This window comes from Coturnix japonica, chromosome 15 (genome assembly GCF_001577835.2).
Source record: "Coturnix japonica isolate 7356 chromosome 15, Coturnix japonica 2.1, whole genome shotgun sequence".
Lineage (NCBI taxonomy): Eukaryota > Metazoa > Chordata > Aves > Galliformes > Phasianidae > Coturnix > Coturnix japonica.
The window spans coordinates 6895736-6912405 of record NC_029530.1 but is presented as its reverse complement, the minus strand read 5'-3'; the positions used below and the strand labels follow the sequence as shown (position 1 = coordinate 6912405).

The 16670-nt window shown below is 41.9% G+C and overlaps 1 protein-coding gene and 1 long non-coding RNA gene across 3 annotated transcripts; one reads left to right on the top strand and one right to left on the bottom strand.

Moving 5' to 3' along the window:
- Window positions 1-81: 81 nt before the first annotated feature.
- On the top strand, window positions 82-14003 carry SUSD2 (sushi domain containing 2). The gene is given in 16 exon segments (XM_015878448.2): window positions 82-129; window positions 132-336; window positions 1972-2173; window positions 3168-3319; window positions 3836-4003; window positions 4250-4424; window positions 5032-5233; window positions 5525-5610; window positions 6188-6456; window positions 6761-6904; window positions 7307-7462; window positions 7836-8084; window positions 8521-8793; window positions 8994-9176; window positions 12580-12670; window positions 13634-14003. Coding segments are annotated over 16 exon segments (2703 nt in total). The 5' UTR covers window positions 82-96; the 3' UTR covers window positions 13749-14003.
- LOC107321493 lies at window positions 105-14365 on the bottom strand. Of its 2 annotated transcripts, none has more exons than XR_001558574.2 (4): window positions 14336-14365; window positions 3599-3682; window positions 3329-3453; window positions 105-388 (listed from the first exon to the last, which is right to left on the bottom strand). It is a non-coding gene; the product is annotated as an uncharacterized LOC107321493 (long non-coding RNA). The 2 variants fall into 2 exon arrangements; XR_001558573.2 differs by lacking the exon at window positions 14336-14365 and adding an exon at window positions 4025-4252.
- Window positions 14366-16670: the final 2305 nt, after the last annotated feature.

The window sequence follows — 16670 nt, the reverse complement described above, 5'->3', positions numbered from 1 at the left end:
GAAAATAAGCACATATTTCCTCCTAAGTAACAAACTAACACATAAGAATTACACTGACTACCTCCCCAGCTCCCTTCACCATTTCCTCAAGGAGAGATGACCTCTGAAAAGCAGCATTTCCTTCGCTTTGTTTTGCTCCAGTAGTTTACAACAAACCTTTGAACAGTGAGAATCCCTATCATTTATGGACACGTGTTTCTATAAAAGGCTTTTCTCCTCCTGACACAAAGGCTGTAACAAGCAGCTGTCCTGAATCACCCACACAAAACATGAAACCTGTTGGTGCAGGTGTTGCTTTATCCATTCTCTTCTCCCTCGCTGCCCTTTGGAGTACAGGTGAGTGACTTTCAGATGTTTTTCTGCTTTACTTCTGACAGGATCAGGTGTTCTAGGAGAGAATTAAGGACCCATATATTATCTCAGGATGGAGGCCAGCAAAACAGACAGAAATGGTGGTATAATATATCTTTACCTACTTTTCATTCTCTTGCTCTCTCCACCCTACAAAAAGCAAATAACCCCCTGTTACCTTCACCCCTACCAAAACTCAGAGACATTTTCTTCTCCTTTTGACAGAAAATACCATACTTTAAGCTATGACCATAATTCTTTCTTCCTCTCCTGGTCTCATTCATACATTGTCGATGACCTTTGGGAAGAATATCAATCTGTTGAATTTTGGAATGCAGTTGATTTCTCCTCCCTAATCTGCTACTGACAGCCCTTCTGTACTTCCACAGGCAGGAAATCCCTCCTGCCTTAGTCCCATGTATGTGGTTAATGCTGTCGTGGATCCAACCAGTATTGAGGATAAACCCCTGCTCCAAAGAGGCAAATACAGATACCACACTCACAGTGTCAGTTCAGCAAGCCACACAGTCTTACATAGTCTGTAACTGTGTTAGTAACCCTCCCCTAATTGTATGTTTATCACTGGTCTCAGTTTTGCTGCATTCACAGACAAATTTGGAATTTCTGATACTTACTGAGGTCATCTCAATTTTATGTGGCATTACTGACATAGTTAACAATGTTGGTCTTGCAAGATTCAGCTATCAAAAGATCCCACTCCACTGTGTTCCAAATTATCAATGCAGCTTGTCCATCTCACTCACATCCCTCTTCACTCTGAAATCCAGCCACTTCTCTCTCAACTTTTTACTACTTTATTTGTTGTATTCAGCAGCTGTTTATGTCACGTCCAATAATAACTTACAGTCTACTCAGCTCTCAGCCAAGGCCTGGTCATCTGTCCACCCACCTAGTTATATTAACAGCTATGTTATTAAGGTTAAATTCAAATAAAATGCACAGCAGGAAGAAATCTCAGCTTCCCATAATCTCCTACTGGATCACACTTTGTCACTGATGTTAGTTTCTCATTCATCCAAGAGCACTGGCCTGTTATCACTGATTCCTGTTATCATTGATAAGGAAGAAGCTGTTTACACTGAGGGCAGTGAGGCACTGCACAGGGTGCCCAGAGAGGAGATGGTTCCCCATCCCTGCAGACACCCACGGTCAGGGGATGGGGCTGTGAGCACTGATGGAGCTGTGGGTGTCCCTGAGCACTGCAGACAGTGGGAACAGAAGGACTTTGGGGGTCCCTTCCAACTCCAACCATTCTATGGCTCTGTGATGATTCTATGATAGTCCTAGAAGTAACTATTATTAGTGATACTACCTAGATTATGGGGAGCAGGCTGTTCTTGAGATTTATCTTTCTATTAGATATAAAAATACCCATAGAATTGCTCAAACTATATATAGACGCCTTTTTCTAAACAAAATGGGCTAACACTGACGCACAGGTGATTGCTGCCTTCATCTGGCATAAACATCCTACCTCATTTATTTACAGCAGCTCTTTAGATGTTGTTTCAGATGCTGCTGTTTCAGAGAAGAGCTTGATGACGTTCCTGACAATGTGCTGTTTGTTTGTTTTTCCTCTTTGATTTGTTCTTTAACAAGGAGCTCAAGACTCTTGCTCGAGCCAGTGTGGGAAGCTGCTTGGTACCTGCTCATGCCAGGAGACTTGCCAGTCCTTGGGGACTTGCTGTCCTGACTATAATGAATTCTGCCTTCAGATTTCTCCGTACTCAGGATCTCTGATGGGAGGCAAAGATTTTTTGATAGAAAATACAGCTTTTAATACTTCTGTGTTACTGTGCAGGTGAGCCATGACTTCACGTTCCTCTTCCAAAGGGAAGTATCCTTTCTGATCTTGCTTTCTAACAATAGGCAATTGTCTCAAATCAAGACTTGTCAGAATGGAAAAAAGTTATCTAAATCCTGAAACTTGCAAAGGTTCTGCCAACCTTTACCCTCAAAGATATATTTTGTCTGCATTTCTAGGCAGGATGACTTCCTGCAGGTTGAGTTACTGCGTGATACAAATAGTTCTTGTTTCCTCACAACATCACAACTGTGACTTCTAAAAAAGGGTTTCCTTTCTGAATGTTTTGTTACTAGAGCAAGAGGGAATGGCTTTGAACTATCAGAGGGGAGACTGAGGTTGGATGTGAGGAAGCAATTCCTCACTCAGAGCGCAGTGAGACCCTGGCAGTGCTGCCCAGAGCTGTGGGTGTGAGTCAGATTTTAGTGTCCTTCCAATCTGCATAGCAACATTTGAGGAGATCTGAGTTTTTCTAACAGCTGTGTACTTGGAATTAAGTGAACTGTTGCTTTATCAGAGCCAACACAAGTTTCAGTTTAGATGAGCAAAGAAACTACTTCTTGGCAGACCCCAAACTCCCAGCTCTACTTGGAATAGCTCTGCAATCCCCATACCTCAATCCTTAAGAGTCATGGATAGGCTTCTACTAGGGATGCCAGGCAAGAGCCCTATTTGGAAGCAGATGGTTAATTTACAAGCAATGAGCTCTGAGTTTGTTACTAATTTATCTTGTCCCTCCTGTAATTAAATTGTAAATCTAAGGCTTGCAACTCGCTTTGTATTTGTGCAGCGCGCAGCAGAATCCCTGCTGCAGTGATAAGTACAAAGTACACACGAGTTTTTCCAGTTGATTTTCACTGATACAAGCAAAACAGCCATGAGACTTGGAATGACCTGCACATGACAATGGCTCACAGAGTGAAACACAACTGAGACACTCAATTTTCCTGCTCTCAACTATGGCTCTGAGAAATGTTTTTGATATCAACAGATTCAAGCAGCAAGTCATAACCAGTGGCTACGTTGATAAGGATGGAAAAGCCCACTGCCTCTCCCCATTGCTGTATGAAACTGGTTTCATCCCCTTTGAAGTTTCTACAGATGGCGGGCTGACATTTCCATACTCTGGAACTTGGTTATCAGGTTACTTACCTCAGTCTGTGATATCACCCTTCTTTCTGTATTCTTGCTTCACAAAAACAAGATGATATAAGCTTTGCCCACTTTCTTAACGGGCTATTTGGCCTCAAAGAAAGACATTCCCTTCATGGTAATTCCTATTTTGAGAGATGAAGTTTTGCTGTGACTGAGTTCTGCCGTTATTCAGGAGCAGCATTAAGTCACAAAAATCCTTGCTCAGAAGTGGAGTTGACCATAAGTGTTTCCTTTTTGGTAGGCATTTATATTGGAAAAGAGCTGTACCTTGCTGTTGTATCCCCAGGACTACACACATCACTAGGGGTTGTATCCTCTCATCTCCAGTTTTCTCTTTTTCTATCATGCATCCTGTTAGAAAACACACACAGAGGAAATACAGCTAAATCTTGCATACTGTAACTGCAGCATTTCATAGCTATGTGAGACAAAAACATCATTCATTAATTATTATTTTGTCATTAAATTCGACATTTTAGGTTTTTCTTGTGTTCTGTAATGCAGTACATCACAGCAAGGTTTCAGATGGAGAAAGATGCACACTGGTCAATGAGACAAAATGGCAGTACTATGGCACTCCTGGCACAGATGGAAGCTTAACTCTGACCTGGACACAACAGGCACTTGCAGCGTCCCATATCAACATAGAAGTCTGGGGGTACCAGGAAACAGGTAAAGTGACTCTCCTCCTACCTGTGCACAGCAGCCACCATTGTAGTGTTTGCACAGAGCTCTATATATCATGCATTCACTTTCACTGAAGCTGCAGGAAGAGATCTGCAAGCACAGATAAGTCACACTTGTAATGGCAGCTTTGCTCTTCAGTTCCACATGGGTGGAGGCATCTAATTTCAGTCGTGTTGTCAGTTAACTCTTCTTTCACAGCATCTAAATGGATTTTCTTCCTCTATATGACAGGTGACAGTTACTCAGAAAACTGGCTTGCTGAATGGAAATATCTTTATACTTTGGCAAGAGAAGCTCCCAATACAGGGACATTTTCTTTCATTCCTGTACCTGCTGAAGCAAATTACAACACTTGGGACTTTGGAATTTTGAGAATTACCCCAAGCACCTATTCTGATGGGCAAAGGCAAGTACATCATGACATTCATTTATCACAGGTACCCCATTATTACTTGTGATCAAATTGCCTTCTCCTTTGACACTTACAACCAGGACTTGGGCTCTGCTTCTCATGCAAAACATTTAGCAAATACAACTATAACGTCTACCTTTCAGGCATAGAACACATCTAAAGATAAGTATGTGATCATTTAGTTACTTACAGTCATCATCACAGCATAAAACTTAATCACCTACACAGTATTTAGGATATCTAAAAGGAGATAAAAGCACTCATTGCTCATCTTAGAAGTTTTCTTTATCTTCTTTCTAATGAGAATAGTTTCTCTGAGGCTCAGCGTTGGCTTTTTGGTGTAGACTTATAGTGCAAGCACTCTTCCAGCACAAGCCATAGCCAGAACATGAGTGTGATACCAGCACTATTCAGTCACAAGGCACAAGATTAAAACATAGCACTGTTTGTACATTCATTTCTAAATGAAAGAAGTGGCCTTCTCTATCAAAAAAACAACTTGCAAGGTGTAAAATACTTCAATACTTCATAATGGTTGATGCCCAAACTTTGCTTTTCAGCTACCAGATCTGATTTTTGGCTTTCTTTTTTATTTTCCCAGCAACACTCCATCTATCTGGAGCCCAGCACACGCATTGGCCTGGCACCTTGGAGAAGACTTCAGAAATGAGCCAGCTGCATGGGCTACTGCAAAGTGTATCGAATGGGACAGGAAGGAAGAAAAGCTTCCGAACTTCATGGAGGAAATTATAGATTGCCCTTGCACCTTGGCACAGGCAAGAGCTGATACTGGCAGGTTCCATGTAAGTTATTAATCTATCACTTTGGCCTTCTGCAGTTCCAAGTTGAAGTTGAGGGACTGCTATACTCTTCCCTGCAGCCTTGTTCTCTGCTCCATAACCTTCCCTGATACCAAGGTCAAGTTAACAGGCCAAAAAGTTCCTCCTTCCAAGCCTTCTTGTAGACGGGTGTCACGTTAGCAAGTCTTTGTTTAGATTTTACACGGACCTCAGGGGACAAGTGGTTGGGAGAGAACATGAAAACAGGAAGGATGAAAGAAAACTCCCTTAAGCATGAGCACTGATCTTTTTCAGACAGATTACGGCTGTGACATTGAAGAGGGAAGTGTATGTACATACCACCCCGGTGCTGTGCACTGCGTAAGGGCAATTCAAGCCAGGTAAAGAACAATATCTGAAGCCACATCTTTTTAATGACTTGTTTCACCTCACAGAAATCTTAGCATCAGAGAAGTCAGAAAGGCCTCTGGAGCCTTGGCAATCAGGTTTAAAGTAATCAGTGTTTCTCTCTTGCTCCCTTATTACTCCTCATTGCTGAGGTGAAGTTAATACCTTAGTCTTACTAGACAATTACTTGCACAGTGCCTGATCTCAAGGTACATAAACAAGCAATAATGTCTAAAAGCAGTTTGATTAGACTTAATTATGCCTTTTTTGTAATGGCTGTTGGTTGTACTTGTTCTCTCAGAATAACACTAGCAGTGCTATGCATGGGTGGCCTTAAGGCCTGCAGAGCTTCCCTACAGCCTTGGTTAAAGCCCCCTCCCACCCAAGCCCTGATCTGATCTATTTCATGAGAGCAGAAACAAAAATATTTACTAATAAGCATCTTTTGTGGATGTCAGAGAGCTTGGTAACCAACACATCTATTCACATCCATATAAAGGCAACCATTAAACATAAACAGACTTCCCAGAGCTGAATGATGACTTTCCTCTTCCTACATTTCTCAACCAGCCCCCAGTACGGAGCAGGACAGCAGTGCTGCTATGACTCCACCGGGACCCAAATCCTCACACAAGACTCCACAGGAGGCAGCACACCTGATCGAGGCCACGACTGGGGAGCACCACCCTTCCTGAAGCCTCCACGTATACCTGCCTTTTCCCACTGGCTGTATGATGTTATCAGCTTCTATTACTGTTGCCTGTGGTCTGATAATTGTCACTTCTATATGAAAAACAGGCCCTCTAGTGACTGCAGGACGTATCGCCCACCCCGAGCTGGTAAGAGCTTCAGAATTCCATTTTGGAGTACAGAATTTCCATATAGTTTTGGCTTTTAGACATTTGCGTGTGCATTAATGTCAGCTGACAAATACTGAGAGCACAATGTCCTCTAGAAAATTACAATGACAGGTTTCAATTCATCTGCCAGTGGCAAAATGTTCTTTAACCGCCCTACAAAACTTTTGGCTTGAGCATCCTATTAACTCCTGGAATCTGAGATGACATTTAGCCAGAGATTTTGGCTTCTTAATGGACTGTGGGCTTTTCTTGTTCTTATTCCTAATTTTTCTTTCCAAAATAGCGTCTGCTTTTGGAGATCCTCACTTCCTCACATTTGATGGTCTGAACTTCACTTTCAAAGGACAAGGGGAATACACATTGGTAGAATCCGACCTCACAGCCCTAAGGGTGCAAGGGAGGACCCAGCAGGCACGCTTTCCCAATGGTAAGTTGATAAGAGAGAAAGCAGGGATGATAAAAAACAGCTTCTGAGGTTGCTTGATTCACTGTTTACAGTATTTACCCTATCTTCTCTAGTCCTCTTTTTCTCTCCCCCTGCCTGTTTATGGCTAATGTCTCTCTGGGCTGTTTTCCCCTTCACAGGCTGACAAACACCTCACACTGATGTTATTATCAGTAGAAACAATCCCTTTTCTCAAAGTAATTGTGCATGTTCTGGCATTCTGCTACTTCATCATACACAGACATTTTATATATCTAGTTGCTGTGTGTTCTCTGTTTGGTTTGTTAATGCTGTTTCATTGTCTGTATAATTACCACCTTCCTAACAGAGTTTATTTGATGAAAGGCATCTTGAGGAGTTGCTTTTTTGTGTCTTTTTCTGAAGGGACTCAGGCTCAGGTGACAGGCCTGTCTGCAGTGGCCATGCAGGAGAACAACTCTGATGTGATTGAAGTACGCTACTCAGAGAATCTGAACCTGGAGGTCCTGTTGAATCAGAAGGTGGTCAACTTCTCTGAGCAAAGTTGGATGGACCTGAAAGGTTAGTTACAAATATGTTATAGATATCAGCCTTGAAAACAGCCGTGGAAGACCAGCATCTCCTCCTCTCCCAGAAAATCCAAGTACCACAAATGACAGCCTTTACCAACACTTGGTGCCATCCTGAGCTTTTGTGTATTTGTAGACAAATAGTAAGAGAGGGAAATTCTGAAAATGGTACCGAGATCTTTGACTTCAGTGCCTGCTTCATTCATGTCATCTTTCACTGTCTTGCAGAGCAATGATTTCCCTTCTCATCCCATTGAGGATGAAGAGAATTACTCCTCCTTGCTGAGGAAGAGAATTAGTCCTTACTCCTCATCCATGTGCTTTATGTGATTAGCTATTTTGTCCTCATTTTCTTATCATTTTAGGCCTCTTCCTTCATTCTACGGCTGATCAGAAAATTACAGTGATGTTCTCTTCTGGGTCGGGAGTAGAGCTAAGAGGAAGTGGAGGATTTCTGACCCTAACAGTTCTGCTCCCAGAAAGGTTTATGAATCACACACAGGGTCTCTTTGGGGTGATGAATGGTAATACAGAGGATGAGTTTACCTTCAAGAATAAAACAATCATGTCAGTTCATGCAAGTCCCCAGCAGCTGTTTGAGTTTGGAGCTAATTGTAAGTGATTCTTTTGGTTGTCTATTATTACATTTTCTTTACAAATTCAAAGCTGCTTGTGATCTAAAGACCAGAAAATTGTCTGTGCTGAGCAGCCTATTCAGAGTGAGAGATAGAGGCTTTACCGCTTGATTTAGTAGGTAACATGCCTAGAAAAATGGATAAAGACAATCATGATAAACCCTCTTTGTTTTTATCAAATTTTACCAGCATTCATATTTTTAATTAATTGATCAAACATTAAACTTAGTGCAAGGTTAGAATGCTGCATGCAAAAAGGAAAACAATCTTGAACTGGAAGGAGGATGTATAAGATAGGACAACATAGACATCTTATAGCTCTGGCTGCACTTCTCTATACAATTACTTGGCAGAAGGTTGCGTAGGTCTGTAGGCAATGCTACAAATGAATCTCTCTTTCACTTTGTCTCCCAAGGGGCTGTTGAAAATGGAACTTCTCTCTTTACTTATGACACAGAGACCTTACTGAACGATTATTTTTACGGGGAAAAGCACAATGCCTCCTTTCTGCCAGTGTTCTATCCTTATGAAGACCCTGCTGATCCCTTGGTGGAAGAAATGGTCTCACTCTGTGACTCAGACCCATTCTGCAGATTCGATGTCCTGACAACAAGAAGCCTTCAAGTGGGAAACTTCACAAGACACTCTCATCAGAATCACAAGCAGCTGGTAGAAAGTCTCAAGCCAGGTGAGACAGCATTAAATAAAGCTTCCCTTTCTGCAAGCATCTAAATAGTTATGGACATCTGAGGAGGCTTTACTCAACAGTAAATTCAGTTAGCCTAGAAATTGTCTCTCATTGAGTTGCCATGCAAATGCCATTTGAATCACTGTGACTGAGATTCACTAGTCCAAACCCAATATAACCAGATATTTCTCTTTTACTAGTGATTTCTTGTGGCCGGCTGGATCACCCAACTAATGGAAGGAAGGATGGAACTAACTACCTGCTGGGCTCAGCTATCCATTTCACCTGCAACCAGGGCTATGAACTCATTGGATCAAAAGAAAGAATCTGTCAAGAGACAGGAGCCTGGTCTGGGGACTCACCCTATTGTACCTTAAGATCAGGTCTGTTTTCTTTTAAGCATTACAAATTATCACCAGAAATCACTACCATGAATAATGTGGGGCAATCTCAGTACACAATGATGGCACTTGACAAAAGCAACCTCCCTTTTTGGGAAGATATCAGACACGGGACCCCTGCACATCTAGAAAGACTAATATTTATATTTAAATAAGAGGGTGGGGATTGGTTTATTTCTGTCTTTCTTCTGAGTATATGCCTTTTCCCAGGGCCTAAAGCTATATTTCAAACTCAGACTAAGCATGTTAACAGTATTCTGGGCTGCACTAGGCAAAGTATTGCCAGATGGTGTGAGAGCTGCAGTGCTGGGCTCTCCAGTACAAGAGATGTACTGCAGAGTTCTGCAAAGAGCTATGAAGATGATGGAGGGATGGAAGTCACCCTCCTATGAGGAGGGGCAGAAAGAGATAGAACTCCTCAGCCTCGATGAGAGAAGACTTGGGGGGTCCCATCAATATCTACAAATATGTGAAGGAAAGGTGTAAAGAGGGTGGAACCAGGCAGTGCCAGGACAAGAGGCAGTGGGAACAAACTGGATCATGGGAGGTTCCCTCTAAGCATCAGGAAACTTATTTGCTGCAGTAATGACTGAGTGCTAGAGCAGGTTGCCCAGAAAGTACCATTGAGTCTCCATCATTGGAGATATCCAAAAGCTATCTGGATAAAGTGCTGACCAATCGGCTCTAGGTGATCCTACCCAAGTGGGGTGGTTGAATAAGATAACCTCTAGATGCCCCTTCCAACAAACAGCTTCTGATAACAGTGGGCAGACATTACACCTTTGTCTCTTGCCAAGCTTCCCCTTCAATGCTTGTTGAAGGCTTCTGCTCCTTGGTTCCAAAGGATAACTATGTTATCTCAGCACAGAAGCTATTAGTCTATAGCAGTAGAAAAATACCTAAAATAAACAGCAAATAATTATTACCCCTATTATGTCACTGCTATAAGCTTATCAATTAACCTGGAATTTTTGGATTTTACTGCCGTTAGGCTGTCTCAACAGTTTACAGAAAACAACCTACCATCTTCAGACAGTTTGAACTTGGATTTGTTCTTCTGCCATGTATTCTGCAAGCATCCTCAAGATGGCAATGTTTCAAAGCACCAGAGCGATGCAAGGCGACACGGCACTCCAAAGCACTTTCTGTGTTATTAATTCCTGAAATCACTCAAATCCGGCCACTTTCTCCATTCCAAGCACCTTCCAAAAAACATGGAAAGTGCAGAACACATCAGCAGTGAATTCTTGTCCAATACATTTCGTCATTCACAGTAATAATAGGTCATTTGTCATTTGATTGAGAAGAATGAGATCTTTACAAAGTAAAGCCAGAACAGTGGCAGAATATTTTGCCAAGTTGAAAGCTAAGATCATTTTTCCATTGCTGCTGTCAGCTGCATGCTTGCTGGATAGGAGCCAGACAGTCTCAGTAAGCAAACCGGACACTTACATTTACAGAACTAGGGAGCAAAAAGCCAGCCCTAAGAGATCAGAAGGAAAACGTTAAACAGAAGTTATCTGCATTCAGAATAATGGAGACATGCCATAGTCTCGTGGCTAAGCACAGGGCAAGAGGGAATTGTTTCAAACAAAAAGAGGGGAGATGTAGGCTGGATATAAGGAGGAAGTTGCTCACACTGAGGGCAGTGAGGCACTGCACAGGGTGCCCAGAGAGGTGGAGGTGCCCCATCCTTCTAGCACTTCTATGGCATGGACATCCGCTTGCTTTTCACTAAATCCATTTTAATCTCCAGTCTAATACAGTTGAAATCCAGCACTGATTTTCCTTGTGCCAATTCTGGATTCAGCACAGTTGTAGAAGATGTCTTCACAGCATTACACACTGTTGTCAGTCATGCTGGTTTTCTTTACTGTTTCTCTTTTTACACAGCAACAAGCTGCTCTTTTGCCAGCACCCATTTCATTAAGCTCTGTGACAGAGGGCCATCTTCATAGCAGGAAAATGTTAGCAAAATTAATGGCCAGTGCTTCCAAACTTCTGGGAGCCTGAATGAGTCACCACTGTCCAAGCAGTGTGGTTTGTGATTGGATTTTTACTTCCACCATTAACTATTAAAACACTTATTTTAATGATGACCTCTTCCATGCTGACCAAGAACTCAGGACCCAGCTGCCTGTTATTGCCAGCTTCCAAAGGTGATGCTTCTCAATGCTGTGCTCATTGCAGTGCTGCAGCCTTCTGGCACATTGGATTCAAAGCCTGTACTACAAATCATCAGGGGGGTTTAGTTACTAGCATGCTCTCCTCCCCCTAAAAAAACACCTAGAAAATTTACAATGAAGGTGTGAGGACTCAAAACTGGATAGGAAGAGAGACAAACAGAAGTAGTATAGGACAGTTACTTTGCAAAATCCATTTCTGTACTTCAGAAACAAATCATGCTTTCAGGCCTGTGTGTTGTTACTTCTGAGTTTTGCTTCCTTGAATTAAGGTTTCCATGGATATCCTCTGCTAATAATTACTTCTGCTATGCTTCTAATTACAATCCCACTGCAAGGCTTGCCAGTACCTCAGCAACCTCTCTTCATAGAATATCTCATGGAGGGAGAAAAAGAAATAAACCATCCAGAAAAAGAAGAAAGGAGAAGGGTAAAACCAGGAGTAAAATGTGATTGAAAACTGTAACATCTTCACAATACATATTCACATGTATATTGTTTGTGATAAACAATTTGGTGGTGTTAAGTACAATCCGTTTTTGTCCCTTTTGTTTTCAAACTCTTTGTTTTTAGCTTTCCCTTTCCAAGCTGTGTGCAAATGCAATCCTTTTGGGAAAGGCTGACAGAAAACCCATTAATTCTGTGTACTTTTTCTCAGATGAGGATGGAATTGCTGTTATTTCCAGGAGAACTGCTTCAAAACATCCTAAAATCATGAAAAACAACCTAAGATTTTAAATCAAAAACAAAGATTTCACTTCAGAGACAAACCATCACCAAGTCAAACTATCCAGGCAGGAGGCTCTCATCGCTTGACAGAGAAGGGGTACCTGCCTGAGGTGTCTGTAGGTCAGACAAAAGCTTTTGGGCTTTGAAGAGGAATTGCTGAATGAAGACAAATTGTAAAGCTACCAGACTGGGAAAAGGATGGAAAACCCATCATTTATTGGGACTGGAAGTTGCACAGAAATATTGCAGATGGATGAAGTCAGTCGCATTTTAGCCATCAACACACTCTGTGTTATTGCAGCTTTCACAGCCACCTGCCCTAACTGGGAAGTTATGTGAATTACGTGCTCACCCACAATGAGCAGCAAAACATTTATTCTATATATACAAATTAAAACCCTGTAATGATTATGTTCAAACATATTGATACAAGAAGAATCTTCCTGTTACATTATTTCCTGCTTTTGTTTCAGACATCAAACAAGTAATTCTTCTTGCCTGTATATTTGGAGTTGTGGGTCTCGCTGTTGTGACGCGTCTAATTCTCCTATATAGAAAGGAGAGGTAAGAATTCAAATGAGCTAAAAACAAGAAAGAACCTGATAAAGAAACAGCAAGTGTTGTGCCCTTCGAAGCCATTTCCATCAATGGCAAAGAAATCCTATCAAACAGAAATGCACTCACTGTATGAACTATTGCATTGTAAAGGAAATCTCCACAACACGTTGTGTTGCTAGTTAATTCCTTCAGACTTTAATTCTTTGCTTTAAAAGTCTGCACATAATTCACTCTGTTGGCCAGTTTAACAAAACAAAACATTTTTGGCCCTATAATCTTACAACAGATTCGTATCTTCAGAGACTTTTGAAGCAGAACGCACTATGACACCTATGTTTGTCACTGAAAATGCAGCTCATTGATCCTCTGCTCAGTCATTAACTGCATCTATCAGCATGCCACAGTGAATACTAAGCTTTGCCCCTCACCTTTGAGGTCACATAAGCATCATTTTCTATACTCCATATGAGAACTGTCATAACCCAAATATCTTTTCTGCCCTTTCTGTACAAAAATAATGGATACTCAACACATGGAGATACCATTAGCAATTGATGGTTTTTGCTTATATATGCACACACACACAAATACACAAAAGACACCTCCTATATTTATCAAATCTTACATGTTCCAGGTTCTATGACAAATGATTGATATAAAGCACCACTATTACAGCCATATATGCTAATCCTGATCTCCAAACACTATTTGTATTTAAGTTCCTTCCTCCTTTAGCAAACAAACACGAAACCAAGTGAGGTTACATTTTCAGGCTTTCTCCTGCTGCATTTTCAGCTGAGAAAAGTGAGCTGTGTTTCTCAGTTAATCACATCATGCTGAGAGCAGAGATTTAGGGGAGAAGAATCCCAATACTACAAAGAATTATGCAGTAACATGATGGCAACCATTGTAACAGTCATCTCTTGCACTTATCTTTAACTTTAATACTTTCTGTCTTTTCTTCACAAGACACAGAGCCAAGCAGAAGCTTGTTTCAAAGGAGCCAGCAACATCCCAACAAGAAAGAGCAAAGCTTCCAGATCAGCTTTCGATGAAACACAGAGAAAGCATAGCAGAGGAATAAATGGTCCACAGCAACAAAGACAAAAACAACAGTTCCACATAGTATGTTACCATTTAATTTTTGCTTCCAATATAATGACTGTTCAATCACATGGGAAATACTAACAAGCTTTGTGGGATTGTATAACAGCAGATTCATCCTACTAAGTATCATAAGGAATAGATACTGCTTCTGAAAGCAGCAGACTCAAAGTTACATGTATTGGTTTCTTCTACAAGTCATATTTCAGACAACAGAACCAAAGTTTTGACAAAATCAGAAGAGTTTGTGGTTTCTCTGTACTTCTCTTCCTCTCACCTTTTACTTCTAAGTTGGTAAAATGAAAATAGACCCAGCCTACAATACTAACCATTATCAGAGAAACACGCACCTTCTCTGGGGCCATTTGCAGCTGATATAGATATGAAGTCTGCTCTGAAAGTAACACCTCCTTTGTCATGATGCTGGTAGTACAAGGCGAACTTTGGTAATGTAATGGAAAGCGCAGAAATGACAGCAAAACAACAAAGTCCTATGCTGCAGAAAGCAAGGAGCTGCTCAAATTGCAACAGCCATAAGCACAAAAACAAAGGAAAGAAGCTGCTTACCTTTAGAAGGCCTCAGGTGTTTAGGGATCTTCAGCAAAACATCCTCACCTCCACCACCAACCCTTAAATGAGATAAGGGAAGGGGTGGAGCCAGGACCCAGGTCACTGAGGTACATTGTACATTGCATGCACCTGAGCTCCCTGGGTTGGCCCTGCCTTCCCACCAGGTGCTCCATCACTGCTTCAGGCTGTGGCTCAGCATTTCTGCTACAGCCTTCCCACCAGCTTCCCATTCCATTCTGTTGCAGTGGAGGGGCAATCTGACAAATGACATCTGATATGACAACTCATATGAAGCAAAAGTATGGAAATGAAATTCTCCATAGGGAAGAAATGGCCCCACTAATTCATCAACTCTTGGTGAACATTCATGGAGACCCAGCAGTGGATGTGAGCACAGTAAGGAGTGGGTGGTGTGTTTCAGCTGTGGTGACAGTGATGCAAAAGACATCTTACCCACCATCTTTTTCCTTATGGTCACCGGCACACAGACTGCTTACCAACTATTAACACCATGTTAATTACGAAAATCACACAACCAATTCAGTGTATCTCCCAAAGTCTGGTCTCCCAACACTCCTTGGCAAAACCACCTTTGCTCACTTCACACTCTGCTTTCTTTACCAACCACTCACGCACACAGTTGGTCTATGTGTATGCACCAGTTGGGTAATTTGCTTTCACTTTGCTTGGTCTTTTTTTTCTGAGCTCTTTTATTCTTTTTATTTTCTACCAGGATACTTATTTTTTCTCTCTGTTAGACAGAATCACTTGTATTTCAATTTACTGTATCCAAGATCACCCATTTGCATTGTGCAATTTTCTGCTTGTGGTTTGTGGCTGCTGTTCGCAAATAACACCAATGGCAATAACAACAGTAGCTAATAAGTAATGAATCATTTCATACTACTTAATACATGGCCTGAGAGGCTCCTTTCAACTTGTGCTGTTCCCAAATCTGTACATTTTGTCCTTGCCTGTTGACACAGCCACAATTTCCCAGCAGTTTATGAATGAAAGACCCTAGAAAAGTAGAGTCAAAGAGCTGCAAGAGTTAGTAATTCCTCCACTATCAACAGGGGTTTCACGATGCACAACTGGCTTCCCAAACCCTTTGGGATATAGGCTGGACGCACAATAAATTAGCAAAAATGCCCCTTTGAGTATGTATTAGATGACATGGCATATACGAATCCAGTGTGTAAGTATCTTCATTTTTCCCCTGCTTTTTATATACCTCACAACAGCCAAAAGAGATTTCAGCACGTTTTTTACTGTATGGTTATGTACAATGGGAGCTTTCTGTATACAAAGAATTAGGTGTATCATAGTGTGTATTGATGTAACAGAGAAAGCACAGAAACTGTGTTTCGTGGCTGATACATTCAGAGTAGTAAAATGGGTCTCTCCTTTGTAGGTGTTTGAAGGTATCATTACATAGCAGAAGTATGAAGAAGCTGTAAGGGCAAGATGCAATGACAGGGGCTTCAAACTAAAAGAAGGGAGATTGAGGTTGGATGAGAGGAAGCAATTCTTCACTCAGAGGGCAGTGAGACCCTGGCAGTGCTGCCCTGAGCTGTGGGTGCCCCATCCCTGGAGGTGCCTGAGGCCATGGATGGGCCCTGGGCAGCCTGAGCTGGGGGCAGCCAGCACATGGCAGGGGTGGGGCTGGGGGGGTCTCTGTGATCCCCTCCAACCTCGGCCATTCTGTCATTCTCTGATTTGTGTTAGACAAAACAAGTCTAACTTTTCCCTCATCGCTTTCTGTTTGTTTGCTTGGTTCTTTTTTTGCTGTTGGTGTTTGCTTTCTGTTATTTACTTTATAGCTAAGAAATGCTGGCTCTGCTAAAATGCCTCACGACTCAGCGAAGAAACCTTTGCAGAAGTCTAGACTATGGCCTCATTATGTATACCCTTAAGAAATAGCTTTCCTGCCCACATGGAGGTAGAAAAGGAAGAAAAGGAAAGCCACCTGCACTTGTATTCACCATTTTTCAAATAGAGACAGTGAACTCATCCCCTCAGTTCTGTGCTCTGTCAGTAGCTGTGTATTTGCCTCTGTGTATGCTACGTTAACATAGACTCACTGAATGGCTGGAGTTGGAAGGGACCCCTGCAGGCCGTCTGGTCCCACTGTCTGCAGTTCCATCAGTGCTCACAGCTCCGTCTCTTGACCTATCTCCCCCGTTCTATTTAGAGACCATTTCCCCTTGTCCTATCACACAGAACCTGCTGAAGGCTCTGTCCCTTCATTCTTACAGCCCCTTAGACACTGACTCTCTCAGCCTCTCCTCGGAGGGGAGGTGTTCCATCCCTTGCTTCAGTTTTGTGGCCC